The 26,931-nt window shown below is 30.5% G+C and overlaps 1 protein-coding gene across 4 annotated transcripts in view; it reads left to right on the top strand.

Moving 5' to 3' along the window:
- Positions 1-26,352, top strand: part of Sms (spermine synthase) — a 170,983-nt gene extending 144,631 nt beyond the window's left edge. For 3 of the 4 annotated variants that reach the window (XM_085825881.1, XM_085825882.1, XM_085825880.1), the window contains exons 6-12: positions 3,493-3,668; positions 11,021-11,178; positions 11,879-11,965; positions 13,619-13,730; positions 13,884-13,963; positions 15,700-15,815; positions 21,293-26,352. In XM_085825881.1, coding sequence (XP_085682007.1) covers positions 3,493-3,668; positions 11,021-11,178; positions 11,879-11,965; positions 13,619-13,730; positions 13,884-13,963; positions 15,700-15,815; positions 21,293-21,323 — 760 coding nt within the window. In that variant the 3' untranslated portion in view covers positions 21,324-26,352. The remainder of the gene's footprint in view (positions 1-3,492; positions 3,669-11,020; positions 11,179-11,878; positions 11,966-13,618; positions 13,731-13,883; positions 13,964-15,699; positions 15,816-21,292) is intronic. The other variant, XM_085825884.1, reaches the window with a different exon arrangement.
- The last annotated feature ends 579 nt before the right edge of the window (positions 26,353-26,931 follow it).

Genomic DNA, 26,931 nt, shown 5'->3' with positions numbered 1-26,931 from the left:
ATTTCTTGGAAAAGTATTAACTTTTTTTCATTAATTGTAATGCTAAAAGTCCTTCAAAAACAGACTTCTGTTTCTTGTTGGTGGATTAGCAGTTGAATGTAATATAATTCAAGCATTTATTACAGCAATATTCAGTGCAGGAAAGAAAATTACCATTGGCCACCTTCTTGTTATTCTGGCAATTGAATAATTGGCTGATATTTCATCCCCCATATCCACTGCTCCTTTAGTCATATTATTAAAACATATAATTCCTGACGTTTTATTTTCTCCAATAGTATCATCTATAGTATGATCGTTATATAATGTTGAAAGCATAAGAACAGTTTTTCCTTTTTTAGGAACATCAAGAATTAATGTTTTATCTTTTTCGAAACCAAAACATTGTAGAAAATATTCTTAGTTTCATCTTCAGTTTCCGAAATGCAATCTTTATCGCTTTCAAATATTTCTAATAAATCTCACATGTGTTGCATCTCCAGTTCATAGGGACTCATTCTTTTTACCATAATGCAGTTAAAAAATTTTAAGAATTTAATGTCAAGTACTTTAAAATCACTTGCGAGTAGAAATATTTACTGTTACACTCTAGAAATAAATTTCTGAACTAAATATTCAGTCAGAAAAACACTTACACGGACAGGCGCATGGGGTGTGTCATACCCCAGCTCCAACAAAATACCGATAAATCTTTTTCTGAAACACACAGGCAAAGAAAAAGCAGTTCTAAAAGTCAACCACAACTAGAAACTCAGCTACTGAAAGCAGCACAGAATTTCAGTTTCACAAGTTAGGAATATTCCACTTTAATGTAGGGTTGGGGTATGATACACCCCACGCGCCTTCCCGTGGGTTAAAGGCAGCAACTTGGAAGTTGTTATGGAAGGGAATTTCACATCCAAACAATATCTTCCACATCATTTTACACTTATGCCATCCATTTTATTTTGTATAGTTACAGTGAAAAGAAATACAGTTTTTGTTTGTTTTATCTTTTAATATTGTATTTACTTTTTTCTGTATATATGTAATGATTTCTTTTGGTTTTGGGTTACGAACTTGCGCACAAAGTACAGTTGTAAAATTTTAATTAAGCAATTTTATTTGCAAGCAATAATTTTTGCATACCTGAAATAAACTACCTCTTTTTATGTGTGTATTGTTTACCAGGGAATTAAAAATATTAATTTTTATACCAGTATTTTATATTTAATACCAGGGGTTGGCAAAAACCTAGATGATAAAAAGGAATTATGAATGAAAAAATTTAAGAAGCCCTGGATTAAAGTTTAATATAACAAAAAATTGAATTAAACCTGTACACTTTTGATTCTGTGCACTGATGTACAGTATTTACTTATAAGCGGTTAAGTTGTAAATTTAATGAGTACAGTCAAAAGTCATTAATTCGGACACCCATAATCCGGACCTCAAAGCTGCAAACTTTCTGCGCATGCGTCGCGTTGACAGCTGCGAATACGTGTGTGCGCAAAATACACTTACGAATGCGCGTTTAATGTATAACGGACGTTATAAGCTAAGCTAAAATTATCTAATTCAGTTAATGTTGCAGATTGCGTTGTTCCTTAATCTTCGAATTGGATTAGGCTTATTATTTTTTTTGCAGACTGTTAGAGCAATTTTATAAAAGTAAGCTTGAACTTTTGATTATGTCAAATAGAATTTCTGATATATATTTACTAATATGTAAAGGATCTACAAAGCGAAGTCCATTAAAAAAAGTGGAATTGCTGCAAAAAATGGATAAAGGCATATACTTTGTTTATCTTTAACGCCACGGCGCGCAATGAATTGGAAGTTGATCTGTCAGCACTTCCTTATCTTCAGGGCAGATGTTTTTATTTTATTTGGCTTATAATTCCTTACTAAATGTAGTATTTCATCTCGATGTACTCCGTCTTTGATATGATTTAAGTCAAATTCCTCGTCATTATAATTCGCTTCCGATAGCGAAGAAAGTGACAGAGGTTATTGAAAACGAAAAAATTTCGATTGACAAATTAGTCGGTATTCTCGACACAGTAATTATAGGACTTGAACAGCGGAACTTTGTAACTGAACAAGAAATTATGTCTGTTTATAGAATTAAAGTGAATGTATTATCACATAAAAAACGAAGCAACTTAAACAACTTACATTGAAAGAAATGTTTAATAAAGTAAACAAATAAATATTAAGCTTTTTTTTTTTGTAAATTTTGATACTTTTTAGATCATAATTGTTTTTTATTTCATAAATTACGGTTTCATATTTTTAATTTTATAATTTCTGCATGCCATCTTACCAATTTAAACTGATGATCTATAATCCGGAAAAATCGATAATCCGGAATTGCCGAAGTCCCGATGAGTCTGGATTAACGACTTTTGACTGTATTGGTAGTTCAACACTATTTCAAATCCTGGTGAGCAGACTGCTTGCATGGGACTTTCTATAATTTTTCTCATGTGTAATGCAGATATGCATTTTTCAAGTATTTCAGAATATTCTAAGCACGTAAGCAAATACGCATGTACCTGCTGATTGCCACTTGCTCGCCACAAACTGTTGTTTTTAAAATAATTAATGCTTTTGATTGATCTGATCCATGAAGCTTATCCATATAATTGATATATCCTGTTATTGATTTAATTATAATGATATGGCAAACATGAGTACTAGTTTTGACTAGAGATGGGCAAAACTGTTCTTTTATGGGATCAGATCTGAACCATTTGCTTGTTGAACTGAATCAGTTCTTTTTTATGATTCGCTGCTCACTAATATTAACCTTGATGAAAAACTTCAGGAAGGAGAAGTGAATCAAGAGCAATTAGCGATGATGGAGTGAAAAGAATCGAATAAGCAGTGGGATTTGTGGAATTGACTCAATTAAACACTAATCCTTTGAAGTGATTTCTTTCAACTATTGTTTTGATTTTCTTTAAAACTTTCCTTCTACATAGAGCCAACAATAAAATTTAAAAAATTTTGGAAATGATAAAAATTAAATACATTAATCATGGGAGTATAAATATTCTTTTCTTGCCTAAAATCTGAATCAAACTTTCCTGGCATGCTTACAGCAAAAGCTTTCAGTAAATGAACTGCAAAAGAGCTACGGTATCTTTTTTCATGAATCATGTATTTGCTTCGTCCGTAAAGTGAATCAGTTTGTAAGTAGAAAGCACATCTCTAGTCCTAACTCCTGACTTTTTTATGTATAGAAAAGTAGTTTATGAAATTGTTCATCTTACCTTTTATAAAGTATAACTTTTTAAATTTTTGTTTGTAAATTTATTTTTAATTATGTCTATGATCAAATTTTATTCTTTACTTCAAACCTAAAATATATTAATGCTAAAAATAATATATTTCTATTATTGATATATGATTGGTCATCAAATAAATAGTGTTCCTCAGTGTCATGTAATTTGAACATGTTATAGATTCTATAATACATTCTTATTACTGATTTTACTTTAATTTTAGGATACCTATTGTTAAAAGAGGTTCCGAAGTACCATTATATTTCACAACTGCTGATGAGCGTTTATTAGAATATGATTTTGATAAAGTGATTTTCCAAGAAGATTCTCCTTATCAAAATATTAAAATCTTACATTCGCCTACTCTTGGAAATTGCTTAATTTTAGATGATCTACAAAGTAAGTGAAATATTTGTTCAACCAATTAGTTGTTTGTACATTTTCCACTTAAATATGTTATATGCATAAAGTTTCATCAGGAGCATATCTAGTTTGAAAACAAATAAACTTAAGATCTTATTTTAGAAATTTAATAATGCTTAGTTAACAGATTTCTTCTGAACATAGTTTCATATTTAGTTGAATACTTTATGCTTCTTATATTGTTTTACTGGTATTATAAATGAAATTTATGAAATGAGAATAAAACAGAATATAGTTTATTTGCATTGAATAGACAGAAATTGTATGAATTTCTTAACTAATTCTATTTGGTTGTACTAGTTACTTTTAAACCGTTTACATAAATCTCTCTCTATATATACAACAGACAAAAAATTGCATCACCTAGAAAAACAAACATTTTATAATGTTAACACATTATTTTGTTCAAAAAGATTATCTTAACTGCTGCAATGCAAGATGCGAGATCATTCCACATTTTTATTGCATCATACAATGTTTCCAAATATATTGTGTCAGCCAATTAGTGTAACTAGCACAGCAAAAGGGGAAATTGGTCATTGGTCATTGGTCTTGTCCTTTGAGCGATAAAATGATGCCTCTGTATGTTAATTTGACAAAAAGGGAAATGTGTGCAACAGTTGCCTTAGCTAAAGAATATTCAAAGTGTGAGATCACTAAAAAATTGGCTGCAATCAGTTGAGTCTTGAGAGCAATTAAATTGAAGCATGAAATTGGTGATGTTGAGAGACATGCTCAATCAGGCCAAAAGACAGTGACCACAAAATCTGATGATCGGTATCTAAAATAGATATCTCTTCATAACCATCATGCAAGTACTGCTGTTTTAAAAGTTGAATTTGAGAAAGACTGTGGCCTTAAGTGCAAAACTGTACAAAGATGCCTTGTGGTGTGAATTCCTCCAAAAAAGCCTTTACTTACCCCCTCTTCCCCAAAAGGGCAAAGCCTCATTGGGACTTTGTAACACTTTTGATTGAATCTAAATTCATCCTACATAGGTCGAGCAATAAGTGGTTTGTTCGGAGACTTAAAAGTGAAGCTTATCTAGATCCATATTACCCAATGTGAGATTCCCTGTGACCCAAATGGTTTGGGCATGCATATCCAGGAAAGTGGTTAGATGGCTGAAATTTGTTTGTTACTGGAACTGTAAACGCATCAGTTTATACCCAGATCTTGGAGGAGTATTTAAAGCCAGTTATTTATGATCATTTTATAGGTGCTGGAAATCGCAACGATCTAACTTATGCATGATTTTGTTGCTTCATTTTGCAAGTATTCATCTTCAAAGATGAACATTTGGTAGGGTAAAATAAGGGTAATTTTCTCCTTATTTCTGCCCTTGAGGTGCAGTCATGTTTGACAAAATTTGGAATTAAAGTTTTGGACTAGCGTGGGAATTGCCCTGATCTGAATCTTATTAAAAATTGCTGCCATATTATGGCTACGAGAGTTGATGCTAAGAAGCCTGTTACTAAGATTAAACTGCATGAAAGCATTATTAGGGTTTAGTTCCATTAAATTGGCCAGGATTGCATTCAGAAGTTGTTATCTTTTGTGCGGGACTACTGCAAGGCTGTTATCACATCTCATGGAGGATCTGCTAAATATTGAAATGATTCTTATGCATGATATCGTAATAATATGATTTTAACATAAAACATATGTGAAACACGCTATTTGCCCTTTGTAGGTGATGCAAATTTTTTCCCTTTTGTCTGCCACTGCATGCCTATTAACACTTCGCAGCTTGAAAAATTATTCACGCTACGATGTCTAAACAATTTTATTATTATTTTTAGATTTTAATATTCCTGTTTTTATACCGAAGAGCATGGTAATCTTTCGTGTTTTGCACTTGACCATCCATGATTATAAACTTAAGCTAATTCCACTGCAAAGTGTTCAGTGCATTAATGAGCAGAAATTTAACAGAATTTTTTTCCTGTATGCAAAATATATTTTTCATAATGATTCTTGTAAGCCAAAAGATTACATTTAGTGCTGTTTCAAATGAGAATAACTGATCTGGACTCTTGCCAGAAACCTTTCCAGGGCTCTTGCCAGAGGTGGTGCGGCCGCAATGAGCAGCAGAATTTAGTGAAGGCAAAATATTTAGGACTTAGAGAAGCACTGAGCAACAAAATTAAGGGATGACAAAATCTTTAGAATTTAGGGAAGGCACTGAGATGTAAAATTTAAGGTTGGCAAAATGTTTAGAATTTAGGGAGGCACTTGGCAATAGAATTTTGGTCTTGCAGCGATTACATTAGGTTGAAAAATGTCTATCATTGGTCCTGGATAAACCTTAAGTATATGTTTTAATTTATATATTTGGAACTCGCATAAGCCTTAAGTATGTGCAGGAAATAGTTGTAAGTATAATAAATAACTAAATTGATATAATTCAGGCTTAATTTCATCAGCTTCAAATCTGAAGGTTTTCAGATATTGCAGACAAAAAGCAAACTTTTCCAGTTAATGGAATTTGTGAAGAAATGTGGAGAAGTGGTAATAAATGAAGTTGAGGTAACAGAAGTTTTTCATGGTGATGACAATGCTCCAATCATCAGTCAGCTTATGGAAATTTGTAATATGGTTCTAAATCCAGAAAATATCTCTATTGATAGCAAAGAAAGTGACAGAGATGTGTTTTAAATGAAAAATTTTTGTCTGAATTTGACGATTGAATGAAAAAAATTCAATTTCAACTGTGGGAAATCTCGACATGGCAATTACAGGAATTGAATGTTGAAACTTTAGTAACTGAACTACCAGTTATGTCTGTCTATAATTAAAGAGAAAGTATTAGCACCAAAAAAAAAAAAAAATGCAAATTAAAGAACTCGCATTGAAAGAAATGTTCAGTAAAATAAAGAAATATTATTATTTTTTTTTTTTTTGGTAAATTTTGATTCCTTTAGTTCATAAATGCTTCATTGTTTCATAAATCACCATTTCATGTTTTTAACTTTATAATTTCTACGTGCTGTCTTCCTAGATTAAAACTGATGATCAAATATCTGGAAAAATCCCAAATCTTGGACTTTGTACTGTACATATACACATATATGTTATACATTCCTATGATTGACTGGCTTATTTAAGTCAGAATGGTAGATGGATACATATACACTATGAACATAAAGGGATGTCTGATTCCACACTAATTTTTCTGTTATTTACATCGATTTAACAATTCTGACTTATGGTAATAAAAAGAATTATTTATAAATATAATTCTGCTAAATATTCAGCTATTTTTATTTTATTTTCTTAGTGAGCATCATTTGTAGCTCATATAACTTTTGCATTCGCATGAAATGGTTTTTAAGTCTCTTTTAAAAGAATAAATCATTGGAAACTTTTAATTTTATGTTGTCATCTTAGTGTTTACTCATTTGCCCTTGACTTTAATAATGTAAATGTTCACACATTAATTTAGTAATATGTATTAATGCTTCTAGTAATTTTCATTAACGGTAAGGGACTGTGTATTGTCCAGATTTTTCACACTCCTTGCATTATTCAATTAAAAAAAAAAAAAAGAAATATTTAGAAACTTGTTTATTTTCCTCTTCAGTCTTCTACTCTTTCGTATTTTCATATGGAAAATTTCTCATTTATTTCTCATCCAATTGAGTGATCATTCTCAGATATAGCTTTATTCTGAAGCTCTGAATCACAATTACTTCAATATCTTACATCACAGGTTTTATTGTTAGACTCATTAAATGATTTTTATTTCTTCAAAACTTCTGAAAATAAAGTTTGTATATGTTCATTTCATGTTCGTAGCTCATATAGTTAGATATTCTCCTTTCATATGTGCTGATTCTATGGGAGTGAATTATATAATGCAAGCAAGTGCCTGACATTCTGGGAAACCAAATTTTACTGAAAAATGAAGGATTTGGTATTTGATTGGGGGTGAGCACACTAAGGCAATCTGCATAATGAATGCCTTTGAAAAGGTCTTTCTTTTCAGAAAAAGTTTACTCTAATTCACATTTTACCCAAGAAAACCACAAAAATGTCCATGTTGCCTGTCTATTCATTCTAATTTAAAATTTAAACTTAGATGCTTTTATTCTCTCATATACAGGTATGCAAAAAGTGAAAATTTATGTAATTGTGATGATGATGTTCTCTCTGAAGAATGTGATCTTTGAGGCAGCTATGATTTTTTTTATGGGGCCAAGTTTAAGTTATTTAAAAAAATTCTGCATAGTGTACAAGACATCACACTGCATGTGTAATTTTCAGTTTTTCATAATAATGTAATTAATCTTATTTATATTAATATACAGGGTGATTCATCTAAATATGTGCAAACTCTTTCGAGGTGTAGGTTGTATGAAGAACAAATTGAAATCATGTAGCATTGTAAGTTGGAAACATCATTTTCATGTGTTATTATTAGGAGAGGACAACAAATAAAAGATCACAAATAACAGTTTATTTATTTATTTATTTATTAGATGGCATTTGAAAAATGTACTGAAATTACAAAAGGTGTTCAAAATTTTGACCACAAACTGTTACATTTGAAAATGCTAATGAATAAAATTATACACATTTTGAAACATATGTGGTATGCCTAAAACTTCTCAAGTAGTTGTAGAGATGCATGCTACAAAGTCCTCATCACTTTCAAGGGTCCTTTGATGTAATTTAGTAAAAATATTCAAGGCATGTTAAGTACTGTGGTCTTGCAAGTCGATGAAAGGAGTTAGCTCACCCAATCCGCTGATACTGAGACAGATGTTGATACCTAATAAACACTCTTTTGCAAAAAAAAATTGAAGCTCCTTGAGGACTTTTGCAATCATGACAAAATTTGGTATGCAAAAACATCTTGATTGAATGTTCAAATGATCAAAGTTTCAAGGCAAATGAACACGAACTGCGATCATAGCACACATTTCTAGTGCGCAATTTGCAAAGTATAAAACCAGTAACAGAGCCTGAAAATTTATCTCTTTTTGTTGCTGCCATTGTAATTCCGTAAAGAAGCAACTAAAGACGGCATTACAACGATATCGAAGAACTTACACACAACTAAACGACTTCGAACATGGTTGCATTGTAGGGTTGTGTGAAGCTGAGTGGTCATACTGAGCAATAGGCCGCCACCTGCAGCGTACAGACACTGCTGTGTATAGATGTTGGCAGCAGTGGTTGCTGCAAGGAAATTGCCGACAAAATGAAGGCTCTGGAAGGCCAAGGAGCACAAATGCGAGGCAAGATAGGATGATTATACTCTAGGCCCAAACCGTCCCAACAGTATCATTGACGACTATTCAAAGCAATAAAGCCATGTCTATACCTCCCATGGTACCGTCCACCATCTCACGATGCTTGTCTGAGGTGGGGTTATGCTCACAAAGGCCTTTGACCCCACAGCATTGGGGGAGTCGTCTGGTGTCACAACCGATGATCATGGCTGCCATCAGACTGGCATTGTATAGTGTTCAGTGATGAATCCCGCTTCACTCTTGAAGCAGAAGACCACCATGTTCGTGTCTGGGAAGAACGGAGTCAGCGGTCCCAATCAGCCTTTGTTTTACAAGAGCATACAGCCATAACCCCTGGTGTTATGGTGTGGGGTGCTATTTCTTATCAAAGGAGGTCATCTTTAGTCATCCTCCATACATATTTAACACCTCAACAATATGTTGATCCTGCGGCTGATTGCATTACCCTTCATGACCTGCCATCCTGGGGCTATTTTCCAAGATAATACCAGGCCACATACTGCTCGCATATCTCTGGACTGTCTCCATGTGGCTGATAATCTTTGGCAGCATGTCTGAGACATGGTAGGCTGCCAGATTCCGGCACCACAAAATATTGCAGATCTGGAGCGACAGCTGATGAATGCCTGGTAGAATGTGTCGCAGGATGACATTAGGAACCTCTACCACTCCTTGCCTCGATGAATTCAAGCATGCATTGCCGCAAGGGGTATTTTGACCAACTACTAATTTGAACACTCAGTGGGTGATTGGGAGCCATGAACAAATACTATGACCTTGAGTTTTTAATCATTTTATTATCTGTGTATGAGCTATACACATATTCAATTTCATCAAAAACAACCACTTCCATCATGCTGCTTCGATTTTTTTTTTTTTTTTTTTTTTTTTTTTTTCCCCCCGAAAGAGTGTATATGTGAGTTAAAAGGTCCTTATTAAGTCAGCCCAAAGATTAAAAGCAAATTGGTTTTGTGCAATATGAGGATTCTTTCTATCACCTAATCAGGCAAATTATGGGGATTGAACTAACTTCAAAGCATACTTTTTGTGTAAATAATACAGAAGCAGGATAAATGGATCATGCTATACTTTTCTACATATATCATTAAGCAAATGCAGTATGGAGGATAATCTTCAGTTCTTGTTTTGAGCATGGTGCTCAAATTTTATTTTGTTGATTTTCATTTAGAATCTGGTATTTACTGGACCAAGGGAGACAAAGCCAGTGGACATTTAATGGTTCATTTGCTGGTATTTGAAAGTGTCAGCTGAATGACTTTGAAGTTGAAAGTGTGTATCCATAGCTCTTATTCCTAGCAGACCTTTGGGGGGGGAGGAAAAAATCAGTGCCCTTCATGAATCATATAAATGCATCAGGTTTTGCAGTTGCATTATTAGATAGTGTTTCTGGTATGATTGCATAGTGACTTGATTATTGCTTTGTATGTAAGGTACTCATCAGCCATCTTCATGTTCATGAACTCAGCCATCCTACTACTTCTGTAGATAGTTTACAAATGATGGTATCCTTAAGAGTATTAAAAAAATCTTGCAGCTGAACAGTGTCATCTAATATATGATTGTATGATGATAGCATTTTTGAACCCTTATTGGTATATAATTGTGGTTTGTCTTAGTGTAACCTATCCCCTCCCAAAAGTTTATACATGATTAACTGAATCACCATGTATATTACTCAAAAGAAGAATCTTCAACTATAAAATTTTTAAAATGACACTGAAGTTTAAGGAAGTTAATTTTTCCCCTTTTTTATTATATTTTTAAAACTTGATATAAAGAGGAAAGGAATTCTGTATTTTTGTGTCCATATTTTTCATATACTGCATTTTTCAAACATGATAAATAATGCCTGTACATTATCCTATTCATGATTCTTTTTTGTAAACTCAGTGTTTTTGTTTATTCATTTAAAAGTTTTCTTATAAAATCATTATTTTTTAACACAATTAAACATTTTTAATGCTTGGTTGCTATGCATGCATTTTAATACTAACAATGACTTTAGCTGGTCTTGGCTAAAAAAAGTAAAAATTTTAATAATCTTTTTAGACCTTGCAGAAAGTGACTTGAATTATACTAGAGGTGTGATGAAGTATGGCTCTATTTCTTATACTGGGAAAGAAGTTCTAATTCTTGGTGGTGGTGATGGTGGTTTGTTGCATGAACTTCTTAAAGAAAATCCAAAATTTGTTACTATGGTTGATATATCCTTTAATCTGTGCTTAAGATATATAATTGTCAATGCTGAATATGCTTAAACTTTGCTATAATAAGTCTATGCTTTAAACTTCATTTCTTATTTTTCTATGCATAATTTACCATTGATTAGTCAATGACCAATTCATATTTCAAATACAGACATTAAATATGTAAGATTAATAAAAGCTAGCATACAAATTATGAAAATCTTTTTTTTTTTTTTTAAACAACACATATTTCCAGCATTGATATGTCAAAAAATATTTTATAGTTTTTATCTTAACCGTAAAGATACAAGTTTTCGGCAACCAACTTCAGAATTTCATTATTTTTGCTGGTATTCAGTATTCTGCCATAATAAAAAGTAAAACATCTGCTCGTTCCAAATATGTTTAAAAAAACTTTGTGAAACAATTTTTTGAAGTTTTTAGGGTATGTTATTTGATGTAGTGTTTTTATTTTCATAAAAATTCCAACATAAAGTTGGGAAATTTTTTAGGCATTTTTGACTAAATTCCTTAAAATTTATTGTGCATCAAATATGCTTTCATTTAATTTTATACTATTCAATTTTGTTACTTACTAATTTTATTAAATTTTCTGTTATTGAAATAAAAATAAATAATTGTTGTAATAAACGAAACTTCAGTCACAAAGAATATGAATGAAATAATGTAATTTTAACTTATGCCTTAACATTAACAAATAGACCAAATGGTTATTGATGCTTGTCGTATACATCTTAGAGGTTGTTGTGGTGATTCCTTAGACAAGTTAGAGGGACCAAATTATAAAGTAAGCACATGTTTTGTTTTTTATATGTTTGTCATGCAGTTTAATCTAAAATCTTGATACATAAGTTTAGTACTAGTTCATATTATAGACTAATAGTAATTTCATGATTTCCACATACAGAAAAAAATAATAAATTCTTAAAATGTTTACTACTAGTTACTTAAACTACTAGCACTTACCTGTAGTTATAGAAATAGCTTAACTAATTAAAAGGTTTTTTATGATCATAGGATCATTTTTTATCATAATTTTTCAGCATAATGTGAAATGAAATTATAATCTTAGTTTTAAATCATTTCATGTCTTCCTTAAATGAAGAATAACACTTAATTATCAGCATTTATAGATTATTTTCTAGCCTACTTTTATGTGCTTTCCAAGGCATATAAAGTAATTACAAAATTTGTGTAAGCATATTTACCAAAAACTTAATATAAGGGTCTTTTTTAAAGGAAACATTACACTCAAGTCAGAATACATTTTCGTAGAGTAAAAGCCTGCTCTGCAATTTATTTTATAAAATTTTAATTCAGGTTGCCTGTGTATTTAATAAAAATGAAGGTGTTTAAAAAGCAATCTCTTACCTATTCACAAATAGCAATCTAAAAGCTATAAAAAGTGTTTTTAATGTATGTGTAGATTAATGTAATATACCACATTTATATGTTTTATGCACTTTTTTTTTTTTTTTTTTTTTTTTTTTTTCAGTTGCATGCCAATCAAAAATTAAGGTGTAAAAAATGTGGAAATTTTATTTATTTCTTTAGAGTGTTTTGTAATTTAGTGAAAAAATGCAGATTTGATATTTTAAAATTTAACTTACATTTTCCAAACAGTTGGCTGTTTTTTCTCAGTAAAGTGTGTGAAAGTAATCCATTTTTGTTTAATGTGTAAAGTTAAAGTAATGGTGATAATTGGTACTTACAAGAATCAAACAAAAGCTATTGAGTGGGATAATTAGCTTTGCTGGTCACTGTGTCAATTTTAAATTTTTAACAAATCCTTAATTTTATGTATGGCTTTCTCTGCCCAATACTGCAATTCACTGGTCTCATTATTTTCAGTATTTTTTCTGCTTAAATCGTAATCAAAACCTTCTATAGCTGCTCTGGAAGATTTGAGTATCTTAAAGCTGTTTTGGGTTATTTTCTCAGTGAAATTACTTTCTGTACATTTGTGAGCCATTAATATATCTTCAAATGCAGCATCACATTTTACCTCAGGTTTCAAGTTATGGTCAGTTACATTAAAAACCTTTGCATTCCTTGTTTTAGAAATTTATTAAATTGGGCATGATGAATTTTTGAAATGGGATGTTATGCCAGCAGGAACTCTAGTCATTCATCCCTTCTTGGACAATCTTTTATTGCTTCTCTGTATGTGTACTGCATATAATGTATCTAGTTATGTATTTTCAGTGTGAAAAATACTCAAATTTTATTTTTCCTCAAAAATATCTCACAAAATTAATGGTTGGAAAACTGTATGTAGAAATGAGATTTCAAAAAGCAAGAATATTATTTCATTGTGTGATTATTTTTTACATGTGTAAATTGCATGTTAACTTTTTCTTATTCTTTTGTGTTTTGCATATAATTATGTAATAGCTTGTAAATTTAAACCAACATGCTAATAATATTTCCACAATGTTAGGTCATTGTTGATGATTGTCTGAAGAAGCTTGACGAATATAAAGCAGAAGGCAGAAAATTTGATGTCATAATTAATGATTTAACTGACATTCCAATAGCCACTTCACCTCAAGGTAAAAGTAATTTGAACTACAATTGAAACACTTATAACACATTTTTTAATGTAATTTGCATGTATTCTGTATCCCTTTTTTAATTTTTATAAATCTCTCAATTGATACCATTTTGTTTCATTAAAAGAAAATTTACCTGAATACTGATTGCAGGTGAATTATGGGATTTTGTTAGGAAAATAGTGAATATGTCTTTAGCAGTATTGAAAGATGATGGTAGTTATCTGAATCATGTAAGTTGCTTGAGTCCACTTTGTGTTATCTTGTTTCATTTAATCTTAAAACTTTTATTTTATTGCATTGTGGTGAAATAATATTTTAATGTGATGTATTAATGATGATGTATTTTAACTTTTAATTAATTTGTACACACACACACAGACATTATATATCATAGCTGCCAACTGTCTGTTTGCAGGAGATTCCCGATTTTTCCGTGCTTCTTCCACTCTCCCAGTTTTTTATTTTTAGTCATTATTAAAGAAAACATTTCCCAGCAATAAATGAGCTTTTGAAAATTAATTAAACAGAAAGTGTTCAGATTCCGTTACCCATCCTTAGTGATTTTCAGCATAATTTTTCTTATTCAATTTGATTAGATTTGAATTATTTTAATCCACTGTATATATTTTTAGAACTTTTTATGAAGATTCAAGCAAAGTTTAATCGGCTAAAATGTGTATTTAAAGTTATTTTGCATCAATATATGGTACGTAACTAAGTTTATCCACACAATGTTAGATATTTATTAGTTGCTAGTTTTATTTTCATCGTATTTAAAAATATCTTGATAAATGTAGGCTTTCATTCCCTTTTCAGGATATTCTTGAAAAAAGAAATAAGGGTATTACAAAATGAAATCAGCCAAAGAACATTAAACATAGACATCTAATTAAGTATAAATTTATTTTACATCAAAATCATATTATAACTAGTTCAATAACCTGAATCATGCATTACAAAGTAAATTTAACTCAGTTTTGCATTCTCTTGAAATTGCATTCCATGCAAAATGAAAACCTCCCAGTTTTGGGGCATAAGTCTCGTGATTTTTCATATTTAAAGGTTGGCAGCTATGATATATATGTAAACAGATTCACTACCAAGTGTTCAAACTTCTGGGAGAATGAATCAGTATCGTTTAGTAATGCAGAGTCAGAAACACAATCATAACATGATAGAAAACTAATAAAACAACCACATAGGAAAATTGTCATTCATCAACAACCCTCAGAGGTAGTAGAATCGAAGGTTTCACAAACGTGGTGTAAGCAGATATTCATCATGAATATGGAATTCCTGATTGCAACAGACAAGTCTCTGTGCACCTGTGCTGGAATCGCTATCCAATGAAGCATATATTTTGAGGCACCAAATTCTGCATCAAATGGCATGGCCTCCTGAAATTGATGCAATGGTGCTTTGTCGTGCCGAAGGCATTTCATGTGCCAGTTCATGATTAAATAATTACAGTACAAAGTCCGAAATCCAGACCCGTCGGGACTGGTATAGTATGAGGTGTAAGGGTGTTAGGCCGCATTTCATATGACCTCTGGAATACATTTCAGACAATATGAAAGTATGGTATGATGATTGCGAAACCATATGTATTGCCCATATAGCCAAGGAGCATCTGAGATATATTCCAACATGATAATGATTAAAGACGGGAGAGAAACACACTAAAGTAAAACATAAAATTACACAAGGTTGCTAATTTCCTAATTTTATGATGATAGGTACTCAGTGTCATTAGTATAACAATGAACAAAGGAATTAAATGAAAGCATTGTTTCCATCAATATGATCTCATTTTGTTAAAACTTTTATGTAGCACTTACTTCTAATGCCCTTGTAATTTTCACAACTCTGCAAAATTTCTTTCGTGGTGTTATGGATTCTTATGCATTTTTCTTTTAAAGTCATAATTTGATCTGTAATTTTATTTTGTGATGAATGTTGTTTTTAGGCTCTAGGAGAAAGCTGTATTGAAGCTTTGAAAACATATGAAAACGTGCTTTCTAACTTACCAATTAAAGTGACATTTGAAAGTCATTCAGCTTATGTGCCATCCTTCATGGAAAAGTATCCTTTTTCATTAGTTTTAAGTATTTAATAGTTTAACATTTTTTAATTGTCTATAATTAGAAGGAAAGAGATTTTTAATGTATATTTCTACATCAAAAATGTATTCTATTTCCTGGCTTTAAGTAGCACTTTTTTTTTCACTCAAGTGATCCTTAAATTCAGGCTACATCTTATGGACCGAGTTATAACTTTGCTTCTAAGATGCTAGCTGATTTGCAAGGGAGAACACTATTAAACACTTTTCTCCACATCATAGGAAATGGTTGCCTTTATTGCAAATTGATAATAACACTGTTTTCAGTAGTAGAAAGCAATAGAGTTTTAATATTTCCTTGAAAGTATTTCCTAAAACAATTCACAAATAAATCTTATATCTACATATAATGTAGCATTTATGTATGTAAACTATATAGCATAATGCAGTGTAGTTTTATCTCGCATGTTAGACTGTGAGCCACGACACTGAAAATACCTTAGGAAATAACTTTTGTAGCATTTAATTTGGGGCGATCCCAAACTTCTTTCGGATGCATCATTTTTATAAAAAGTTTTGGTTTAGTAATATGCACATTAAATTTAAATTTAAAAAATAAATAGTGTTACTTCCTGCTTGAAAACATGCTGCATTAATAACAAGACATATTATAAACCACAGCCACCAATCCCATGAGTGGTGCGGAAGCAGTTTCACTTTCAAAACCATCTAATTATTTCCACCGTTCTGTGCCGTCACTCACTTTAGCCAAGTTACATTTAAAAATGGTAATATTTTTTTTTTTACTATTACCTTTTAAAATGCGAGCAACAATTCATGGGGGTTATCATGTCTCACAATTGACATTTGTACATTTACATTGTGCTTGGCACTTCAGAATAAAAGGGCTGTTTTGGTTAGCCAATTTCTACTAGTTGAAAATGTAAGCGTCTCATTAGTTGGTTCATTGGCATTAGGAATATCTCTTGTGGTAAACTCAAAGTCTACCAGTAGTCAGGCGTAAGGAGTATGGTAGTGTCATTCAATGTATAATAAGTTTCTTTCTCTTCAGTGTACATATCTGCTTAAACTAAGTATTGCATAAAATGTTAAAAATAGAATACCCTCATGTGATCTAAGGAGAAAAGATTGGGTATTGTCTCAACTGTTGATCTACCAAATTTTATTAGTTAGTTCATCAGTTTTATCACTTCTTTTTCAGACTATTTTGTTTGTAAAAACAGTGTTTATGCCTATTGTTTCTTTCACGTGCAATTTTTCCATTGAATTTACAAAGAGTTTTTAAAAGGCTATCTTCGAAACTTTGTTATCAATTTACTCTCGAATAGAATTTTTTTTTTCACGTTACATTGCAGAGAGTTGAAGTAAGAAGCAAAAAAACTTTTCTTTTGCAGCATAAAACACAGCAAAAGAAATATTTTGCAAAAGGTAAAAAATTATTAATATTAAATAATGGTAAATTTGCTCGTGTAAATTTGAATAAAATGGTAGAAGAAAAAATGTGTAAAAACAATAATTTTAATGGTGTCATCTATTGATCCATAAAGTAACTACACAATTATGTTAGGTACATTGCATATTGGATTGGGATTGCATTGGGAGAATACCGAAGATTGTGATATAATATTGCATTTAAGCTTGAAATCATGGATTATGCTTTAGAGCACAGAAACGGAGCAGCCGAAAGGCATTTTGACTTATCCCCGACTGAGAAGATAGTATGAAAATGGAAGAAGCAGATAATGGATTTAATGAATACAGATAAAGAACTTTATAAGAATTCTTATAAGAATATTTATAATAATACTTATAATTCTTTATAAGAATATTTATTTTTTTAACATAAAGTAAAAGAACTTTATGTGCTCTTAAATGGCTTGAGGAACAGGTTAAGAATTGGATTACAAATCACAAGAAGAATGGGATTACTGTTTCAACAAAAATGATTGTAACTGAAGGGAAAAATCAGCGATAAATACATGTGCTGTGGATTTTGATATATGTATGCTGATATTTGTATATATGCATATTGTATATTTCATGTGTGCTGCTGATGTGAGCATCATGGTGCGAGAGATTCATGAAGAAAAATGGTCTGTGCATGCGTACTAGAACCGCAATAGCATAAAAACTGTCACTTGAATACAAAAGAAAAGTTATGGAATTCTACAAATATGTCATAAATTGGGAAAAAAAAAGTGCTTTTAAATAGTACAAATAGGAAGCATGGGTTAGGTATCCTTGACATTTGATGTACCATCGAATAGAATAGAAATCAATGAACAAAGATGCTAAGACAGTAATGATAAAAATCTTTGTACTTATTACAATAATGATAAAGACTTCTGGTAAAAAAAAATATTTTTTATACCCAAATAATCAGAAAATATAAGAATATTTGAATATATGGATTTGTGACACTATAAAAAAAATGTAGTATTTATTGGTTTGCCATTGATTTTAGTTCCTGGTATTTCTCAGTTTATATTTTTTGAATAAAATACAAACTATGTGATACATAAAAATCCTTTCTTTGCCTATTCTGTATTATTCAGAAATTTCAAACTCCTAGGGCTTCCACATTATTTTGTTGTGCAAAATAAACATGGTTAGACAGCTTCTTTACTTTGTTGTGAAAGTGTGATATTAAAAAACCGCAACACTGACTGCCATTATATTATAAAATACAATTAATTTCATGCCACTTTTTAACATATATCAGAAATTTTTATAAAAATAACAAAACCTATGGTTGATGGTGATTTCACAAAAGAGCAGCATTTGAAATTTAGTATGTACCTGGAAAACACAGGAAATCATTTAACTGGCATCTTCCAATGTATTATTTTATAAGTTTAGTAGTACAGTCAAAAGTCATTAATTCGGACCTCAAAGCTAAAATCTTTCTGCGCATGGGCCGCATTGACGCATGCGCATAGACGTTTTACTCGTGCGTGCAAGACATTTACGACTGCGCATATGCGTCTGCGCAAGCGCAGAATACGTTTTCGCGTGCACGTTTAATGTATAACGGACAGTATAAGCTAAAATTATCTAATTATCTATTTCAGTTAATGTTGATGATTGCGTTGTTCCTTAATCTTCGAATTGGATCCGGCTTATTATTTTTTGCAGACTGTAAGAGCAATTTTATAAAAGTAAGCTTGAACTTCCGATTATGTCAAATAGAATTTCCGATGCTGGAGCTCCCAAAGGATCTAGATAACGAAAGTATGTTTCGATGTCCATCAAACAAAAAATGAGTTGCTACAAAAAATGGATAAAGACATATCCTTTGTTTATCTAACCGTTCCGAAATCTGTTTATCAATTTCACACTGCTTTGTGCGGGGGGGGGGAGAGAACGATGCGGAGCACAATGAACTGGAAGTTGATCTGTCAGCACTATTGTTATCTTCAAGGCAGATGTTTTTATTTTATTCGGCTTATAATTCCTTACTAAATGTAGTATTTAATCTCGATGTACTCCGTCTTTGATATGATTTAAATCAAATTCCTCGTCATTATAAATATCACGAATACAAATCAAATAGTTTTCTGGTTGCAATTTTCTAATTTCGGCTATGCGTAAGGTATGCTTCACGCATTTGCGCGTTGAAAGAAATGTTTAATAAAGTAAATAAATAAATATTAAGCTTCTTTTTTTGTAAATTTTGATACCCTTTAGATCATAATTGCTCATTATTTTATAAATTACGGTTTCATATTTTTAATTTTATAATTTTTGCATGCCATCTTACCAGATTTAAACTGATGATCTATAATCCGGAATCGGCGAAGTCCCGACGAGTCCGGATTAAAGACTTTTGACTGTAAAAACAAAATTATTATTCAGAGTAAAAATATGCAGCTCTCAGCTTCTACCTATATTATGCACATTGAAAGTACTGCCAAACGTATTTCTGATTACATCATAGACAATTTAAAAAAATTGTATGAATTTTAGCATGATTCTAGTTCTAACATTTCAACAATATCACTGTGTTTCATTTTATAGGAGCAGAATTTAATTTCTGAAACATTTTTGAAATATCCTATGATTATCTTGATATTACTTATATATTTCTGGAAAAGAATTATATCGATAAACACAGCAAAATAAGTAGCTTTATAATACATTGATGTAGAATTAAAAATAAAACAAAGCCAACATTCATAGAAGTTTACAATTTTGTACTTTAATATAACAATGGATTACAGTTTTTATTTAGTTTCATAAAGAGCTTTTCATGAGGTCTCATAGCAGTTGTAACTTGTAGGATGCTAATATGTTGCTCATTGCATTGTTGTAGAATTGGTTTAAAATTGTTAAGGGATTATTTATAGTTTTTAGAGGTATTGCAGCATAACACTCTTGAGTACATTAGCATTCTGAAATGGTTTATTTGTAGCTCTTCTTTGTTGCCACCTGCTAACAAATATGCCCAGAATTGTAAATTAATTACCAAAATATTTTATTACATGTAATACAACTGATATACACATTAAAAGTATTTTTTTAAATGTTTCAGAAAACAAAACCATTTAATATTATTATTACATACAACTAATTTGCTTTTTGCAGTAGCATATCTAATTGATAATATTTAAACAAAAGTTTATAAGATGGCTTGATATATAATAAGTTATAAAGAGATTAATTTATATGTGGACAGATGCATATTTTTCAATTAAAGCATCTGAAAACAGATTTAATTTATATTAAAACAAAAATATAGTTTAATAGATATCGTAGTGCTTTTCACTGTATCATTTACCAAGAAAATTTGCTTAACATGTATCTTGATGTTTGAATTAATATGCCTTAATAAAAATTGTAATAAGTACAATGATTTTCATGCATTCACAAGAATTGAACCATAGAAAATTTGAAAGCTTGTTGGAAGAGGTTACTGTAGCTAAGCAATGTTCTTTTGCATACCTCAATGTGTTTACTGAGTATAGGAAGAGTCCTGGATTTTTTTTTTTTAATGACAAAAAATTGTTTTATTTTACTCCCCCCCCCCCCAAAAAAAAAAGAGTCATGTGGCATGAGGAGATTTTTAAGCTTTTCTGCCTGACCTTCACAGAAAAATCTAACAATCTTAGATTGTGGTTTGCATAGTGAAAGTAAAATTATTTTGAAAATTGGGGGCAGAGGGTTGAAGAAAGGGGTATTTGCATTAAATGTTTTGTAATGGGGAAATACAAAAGCAAATACTGCATTATTTTCCAACCATAACTGGGATGATAACAGAGTTTGATTTCATTTGATTAACTTCAGAGTTAGTTCCAAACGCTTACTTGATTCACTCAATCTCATGTTTCATAGCATTTTGATTAATGTTAAATATCCATGTATTTTTTAACATAAGGGCTTTATTTATATTCTTAATTTGTTTCTGTTCAGTTGGAATGTATTTTTTAAAATTTGCATTTACATAATCAAAAATAAATATTTCTTTAACATGTTTTCTTAGCTGGGTATTCTATGAAGTTAAAAAGGCTTGACAGAGTGATATGCTGTGCAAACGTACATACTCTATGCACAAGAATTCATTTACAATTTTCTTGCATTTTGAAGAAAGAAATGTTTCAAGGAATGTTTTATAGCAGTTATTATATTTTAGGGAAATTAAAAATTTATTGAACTTATTTCAAAGTAAATTAGAAATTTATCTGTTAAACAAATGCATTTTATCATATGAATGTGCAAATATATTTGTACAAATTTTTGAAGAATGCAAGTTCTGGTATTGTATTTATTTTGTATGGTTGGTTGTTTAAAAGGTTGGAAAGCAGTGAGCACAAAATTAAATTTTGTGTAATTCATTGAATTTCCTTAATTCATTTGTGTAATATTTTATCCATCTGATAAATTATGAAATCTCATTTCTGTCAAATATTTTTGACTCATTTTTTTCATGCATTAGATATGTTAGGCAGCAGGAGTCAAAATAATTAAATAAAATTCTTTGTTTTATAATTATTATTTATTACAATTTATTAAACTTTGTAGTAATTATTTTAGTTATTTTGTAATGTAAATTTTTTATTAATTTAATATTAGCTGTTAAATGAGAAGCCAAAATTTGTATTTAAATGATGAAATTTATCTTTCTCCATTTATTTAATAGATGTTGTATTGATATTAAAGTATGACTATTTATAGTGTGCTATAATCAATTATGCTTACAAAATAGGTAAAATAATTATTAATTAATTTATAACTTTTTCATAGTTAAAAACTTAAGAAAAGAAAAAATATAGATAAATTTGAATTTAAAATGAACTGAAAAATATTAAGATTTTTCTAAATCATATCAGTGTGACCTACAATTATTTTTATGGTAACAAAGAAATTCTTTTAAAATAGTTATAATGTAAAATATTAGAAGTAATATAAGTAGTCGACACAAGTAGTACCTTAAGAAAATAACCTAATTCTACTTGTATTGAAAGTTGTTCTTGATCATGTGATAAGTCATATTTCTATTAGTTTTAAACTTAAAATCCTAGAACATGATTGGTTTATATGCATGAATACATATTTTTCATATAAATGTAGTAAATGTAATGGGTTTCTTATGCTATATGTATGTATGAATTTCTTATTAATAATTGGTAATTAGGATATCATCTATACTATATAATTCAGAATCAGCAATATGCTGAATTTCTGTTATTGTCATATTTCTACGAGACAAAGATTTTCACACATTTTCTTCCTTCTGTAAAATATGGCTTTCTTGCATGTGCCTTATTTCCACCAAGATGTTCAATTTTTATTTATATTAAATGCTCATGAATTGCGTAGTACTGCTGTGAGTTAAGTAATTTGTGTTTTCTTCTGTCTTTGGAACATTTCAGAGTTGGAAATTGCTCATTGTAATTTTAATTTTGGTTTAAAAAATACATGTGCAAAATTTATTTCATCTTCTTTTGTATCATTATCAGTCATTGTAAATAGGTGAAGATAATACCAATGATATGAAATGCTGAGAACATAAATAATATTTTGTTATGCAGCAGTATTTTCAGAAAAGTATGCATAAGGTAAAAACATTCTTGAAAATATTGCTAATAATAAATGTTTATATCTGTATTAGAATTTAAAAATTTATTTAGATTAATAATAGTGAGCTGTTTATTAGTATATACTTCCATTTTCTGTTTTGTATCATTTAAATTGCTAACATAATGGATCATTTCAAGTCCATTTTTTAGGACTGTGCTGAGCAATACATTTTCAGATGTTGAAAATTCTTGCAGATCTTTCATGTGAATTGCTTAAATTGATAAAAAATGTGCAGCAATTTTTTCATATAAAAATATATATTTCATATTAATGTTTCCATATATTCTGGAAATTTATTGATTGCTTATCTGTTTATTGATTCATGGTTATTTTTAAATCAGTATTGATCACTTAAACTAATAAGATACAGTACAAAGTCTTTAATCCGGACTTGTTGGGACTTCGGCAATTCCGGATAATAGATTATCAATTTAAATCTGGTAAGATGGCATGCAGAAATTATACAATTAAAAATATGAAACCGTAATTTATGAAATAAAGAGCAATTATGATCTAAAGGGTATCAAAATTTACAAAAAAAAAAGCTTAATATTTATTTGTTTACTTTATTAAACATTTCTTTCAACGCGCGCATGCGTAAAGCATACCTTACGCATAATCGAAATTAGAAAATTGCAACCAGAAAACTATTTGATGTGTATCCGTAATGTTTATAATGAATTTGATTTAAATCATATCAGAGTACATCAAGATGAAATTCTACATTTAGTAATGAATTATAAGCCGAATAAAATAAAAACATCTGCCCTGAAGATAGTGCTGACAGATCAACTTCCAGTTCATTGCGTGCCGCAACGTTCCCCTCCCCCGCAGAGCAACGTGAAATTGATAAACAGATTTCGGAATGGTTAGAGAAACAAAAGATATGCCTTTATCCATTTTTTTGCAGCAATTCCGTATTTTATTTGATGGACATCGAAACATGTTTTCGCTTTGTAGATCCTTTGGCAGCTCCAGCATCGGAAATTCTATTTGACATAATCGAAAGTTCAAGCTTACTTATATAAAATTGCTCTAACAGTCTGCAAAAAATAATAAGCTGGGTCCATTTCGAAGATTAAGGAACAACGCAATCTGGAACATCAACTGAAATAGATAATTAGATAATTTTAGCTTAGCTTATACCGTCCGTTATACGTATTATGCGCATGCGTAAAGGTCCGGATTAACGACTTTTGACTGTATATATATATAATTATTTTGAATCTACAGCAAGTCTGAAAGTGTCACTGTTCTATCTACACAAGAAACCTCTACAAGTTATTGCATATATATATATATATATTAAGGTATTAAAAGCAATGGAAAACTTTCACTCAAAGCTCAGTTATTGGAGATTCATAAGACCATTCAAAATTTCGAGATGTTTTTGCTTTAATTCTTTTCAAATCCACAGGAAAACATCAGTTAAAAGAAAAATATCATTGGCTTTGAATATGACTTTTTGTCCACATTGATTTTCTGACAGGTTCTCCCCTTTTAATTAAAAAATGTTAATTTAAATCTTAATTTTTATCTTATTAATATATTATCAAAAAGGACATACAGTACAAAGTACCTGATCCGGACGTCCATTAGCCGGAATGATCTATAATCCGGACCACAAAGCCGCAAAAAAATTTTTTGTATGCTTTGCGCATGCGCGTTTAATGCGCGCTTCCAATATGTATGCGCACGTGGGTCGCTTCCGATAGTGAAGAAAGTGACAGAGAGGTTATTGAAAACATTGAAAGAAATGTTTAATAAAGTAAACAAATAAATATTAAGCTTTTTTTTTTTGTAAATTTGGTTTAGATCATAATTGCTCTTTATTTCATACATTATGGTTTCATATTTTTAATTATATAATTTCTGCATGCCATCTTACAGATTTAAATTGATGATCTATAATCCAGAATCGCCGAAGTCCCAACGAGTCCGGATTACGGACTTTATACTGTATTAAGGAAAGATTAGTTATGATTTTTAATTGCTTTGTAATTTATTCTAATACCCCCTTTCTTTTTGGGTTATGTAGCATAAATCTTCTCCCTTGGAAATAATCTTAAATATTCTGCATGAATTCTTTTCGGGCCATTAATTATGTTCTCATTACTTCCTCTAGTACTTATACAGTACAAAGTCCGTAATCTGGACGTCTATTATCCGGAATGATCTATAATCCGGACCTCAAAGCCACAAAATTACGCATGTACATAAAGCGTTTACCCTCGTGCTTCCGATAGTGAAGAAAGTGACAGAGAGGTTATTGAAAACGAAAAAATTTCGTTTGACAAGTTAGTCGGTATTCTCGACACAGCAATTACAGGACTCGAACAGTGGAACTTTCTAACTGAACAAAAAATTATGTCTGTTTATAGAATTAAAGAGAAAGAAAGCACAAAAAAACAAAGCAACTTAAACAACTTACACTCAAATATATTACATTGATAGAAATGTTTAATAAAGTAAACAAATAAATATTACACTTTTTTTTGTAAATTTTGATACCGTTTAAATCATAATTGCTCTTTATTTCATAAATTATGATTTCATATTTTTAATTGTATAATTTCTGCATGCCATCTTACTAGATTTAAATTGATGATCTATAATCCGGAATCGCCGAAATCGAAACGAGTCCGGATTACGGACTTTGTACTGTATATATATACTTGTTAAAATATTATTTTATAATAGTTATAGATTTTATGTCAGTATTTGTTTTAATTGACGTTTTGCTAGAAATTTACTTCTACTTTGATCAATAGATTGGATTTCAGCTCAAGATTCTTCTTACTAAATATGATTTTGTAAGAAATTTGTTTTCTGAATGCGTATTCAAAGTGTGGAATTTTTTGTTCAAATGTGTACTTTAGAAACTTATATCTTTAAAAGCATTTTCCATATGAATTTTTAATTTTGATTTTGATAATTTCATAAAATATTAACTGTATGTGCAATAAGAAATATATGCATATGGCAAAAAGCACAATTATTACATGCTTGAATTGCAGTGTGTGGTGTGTAATCTTGATTCTTATATTGGTGCTAGTCATAATAGATATGTGCATATATTTTAAGTTTTATTAATTTATTTACAGTACTGATAAAGTGTGAGTGTTGTTCCTTTTAAAGATATGTTATAAATGACTATTTTCTGATGTGGAATGTGGTGATGCAATGTATGTACTGCAGCAATGTTTTTGATAGTGATATATTATATTGAACTTGTGTGCATGTGTTATCTCATTCCTTCTTTGTTCCTTTATAGATTTTTATGTAGTAATATTATTCCAAAATCCTTTGTCTATTCTGCTCATTTTTATATTTCATTTCTGTCTTAGTTCTAATTTTCTAACATGTTTTATACCACATTTATCTGAAAAATATGTAATAGAAGTCTATTTTTTGTAGCAAAATTACTTTTTGAAATTTGATTTAATAAATGTGTGAATCAAACCATGGGGTAATTTTTCATTTTTTCTGTCTAAAATAAAATTAATTATTTGACAACCTTTCTGTATCAAAGATAGATACTATTTCAAAGGTTCAACAAAAGTATTGAATAAAACTTCCCGCAGGGTCATGTAACCCAAAAGCTATAGAGTAAAACTGTTACTTAACATGTTGAGCCCAGCGTCGAATTTGCTATTCTTTCCGTTCAGCCGGTGCAAGCGATCAAGCGGTGCAATGTTGCAGGGTGATCCGAGACTTCATGCACTGAGTAGAGATTATCTGTTGGTGAGCTTTGCCAGCTACTGACATACAAGCCCTATCTGTGCATGACAAAGCTCGTGGTTGCAAATGTTTATACCATCAACCCTGAAGACAGACGCCAGCCAAACGAAAATTCCGTTGCCAATCCCAGGTGACTGCCGCTGGGCTCAACGTGTTAATTAGCACTATCCAAATGTATGCGTGACTTAAGATGCAAGTACTATTATTAAGTCCTCCTCTGAGCTTAGATCAAGAAACTGATGTGGAATGGTATCGAGCAATCTCCTAATCTATCTCTCTTTGTATCAGAAAACATTCAAG

Source organism: Stegodyphus dumicola, chromosome 10 (genome assembly GCF_044657685.1).
Source record: "Stegodyphus dumicola isolate Sdum_Otavi_A_Nest chromosome 10, ASM4465768v1".
Lineage (NCBI taxonomy): Eukaryota > Metazoa > Arthropoda > Arachnida > Araneae > Eresidae > Stegodyphus > Stegodyphus dumicola.
This window is presented reverse-complemented; position numbering and strand designations above follow the sequence as displayed.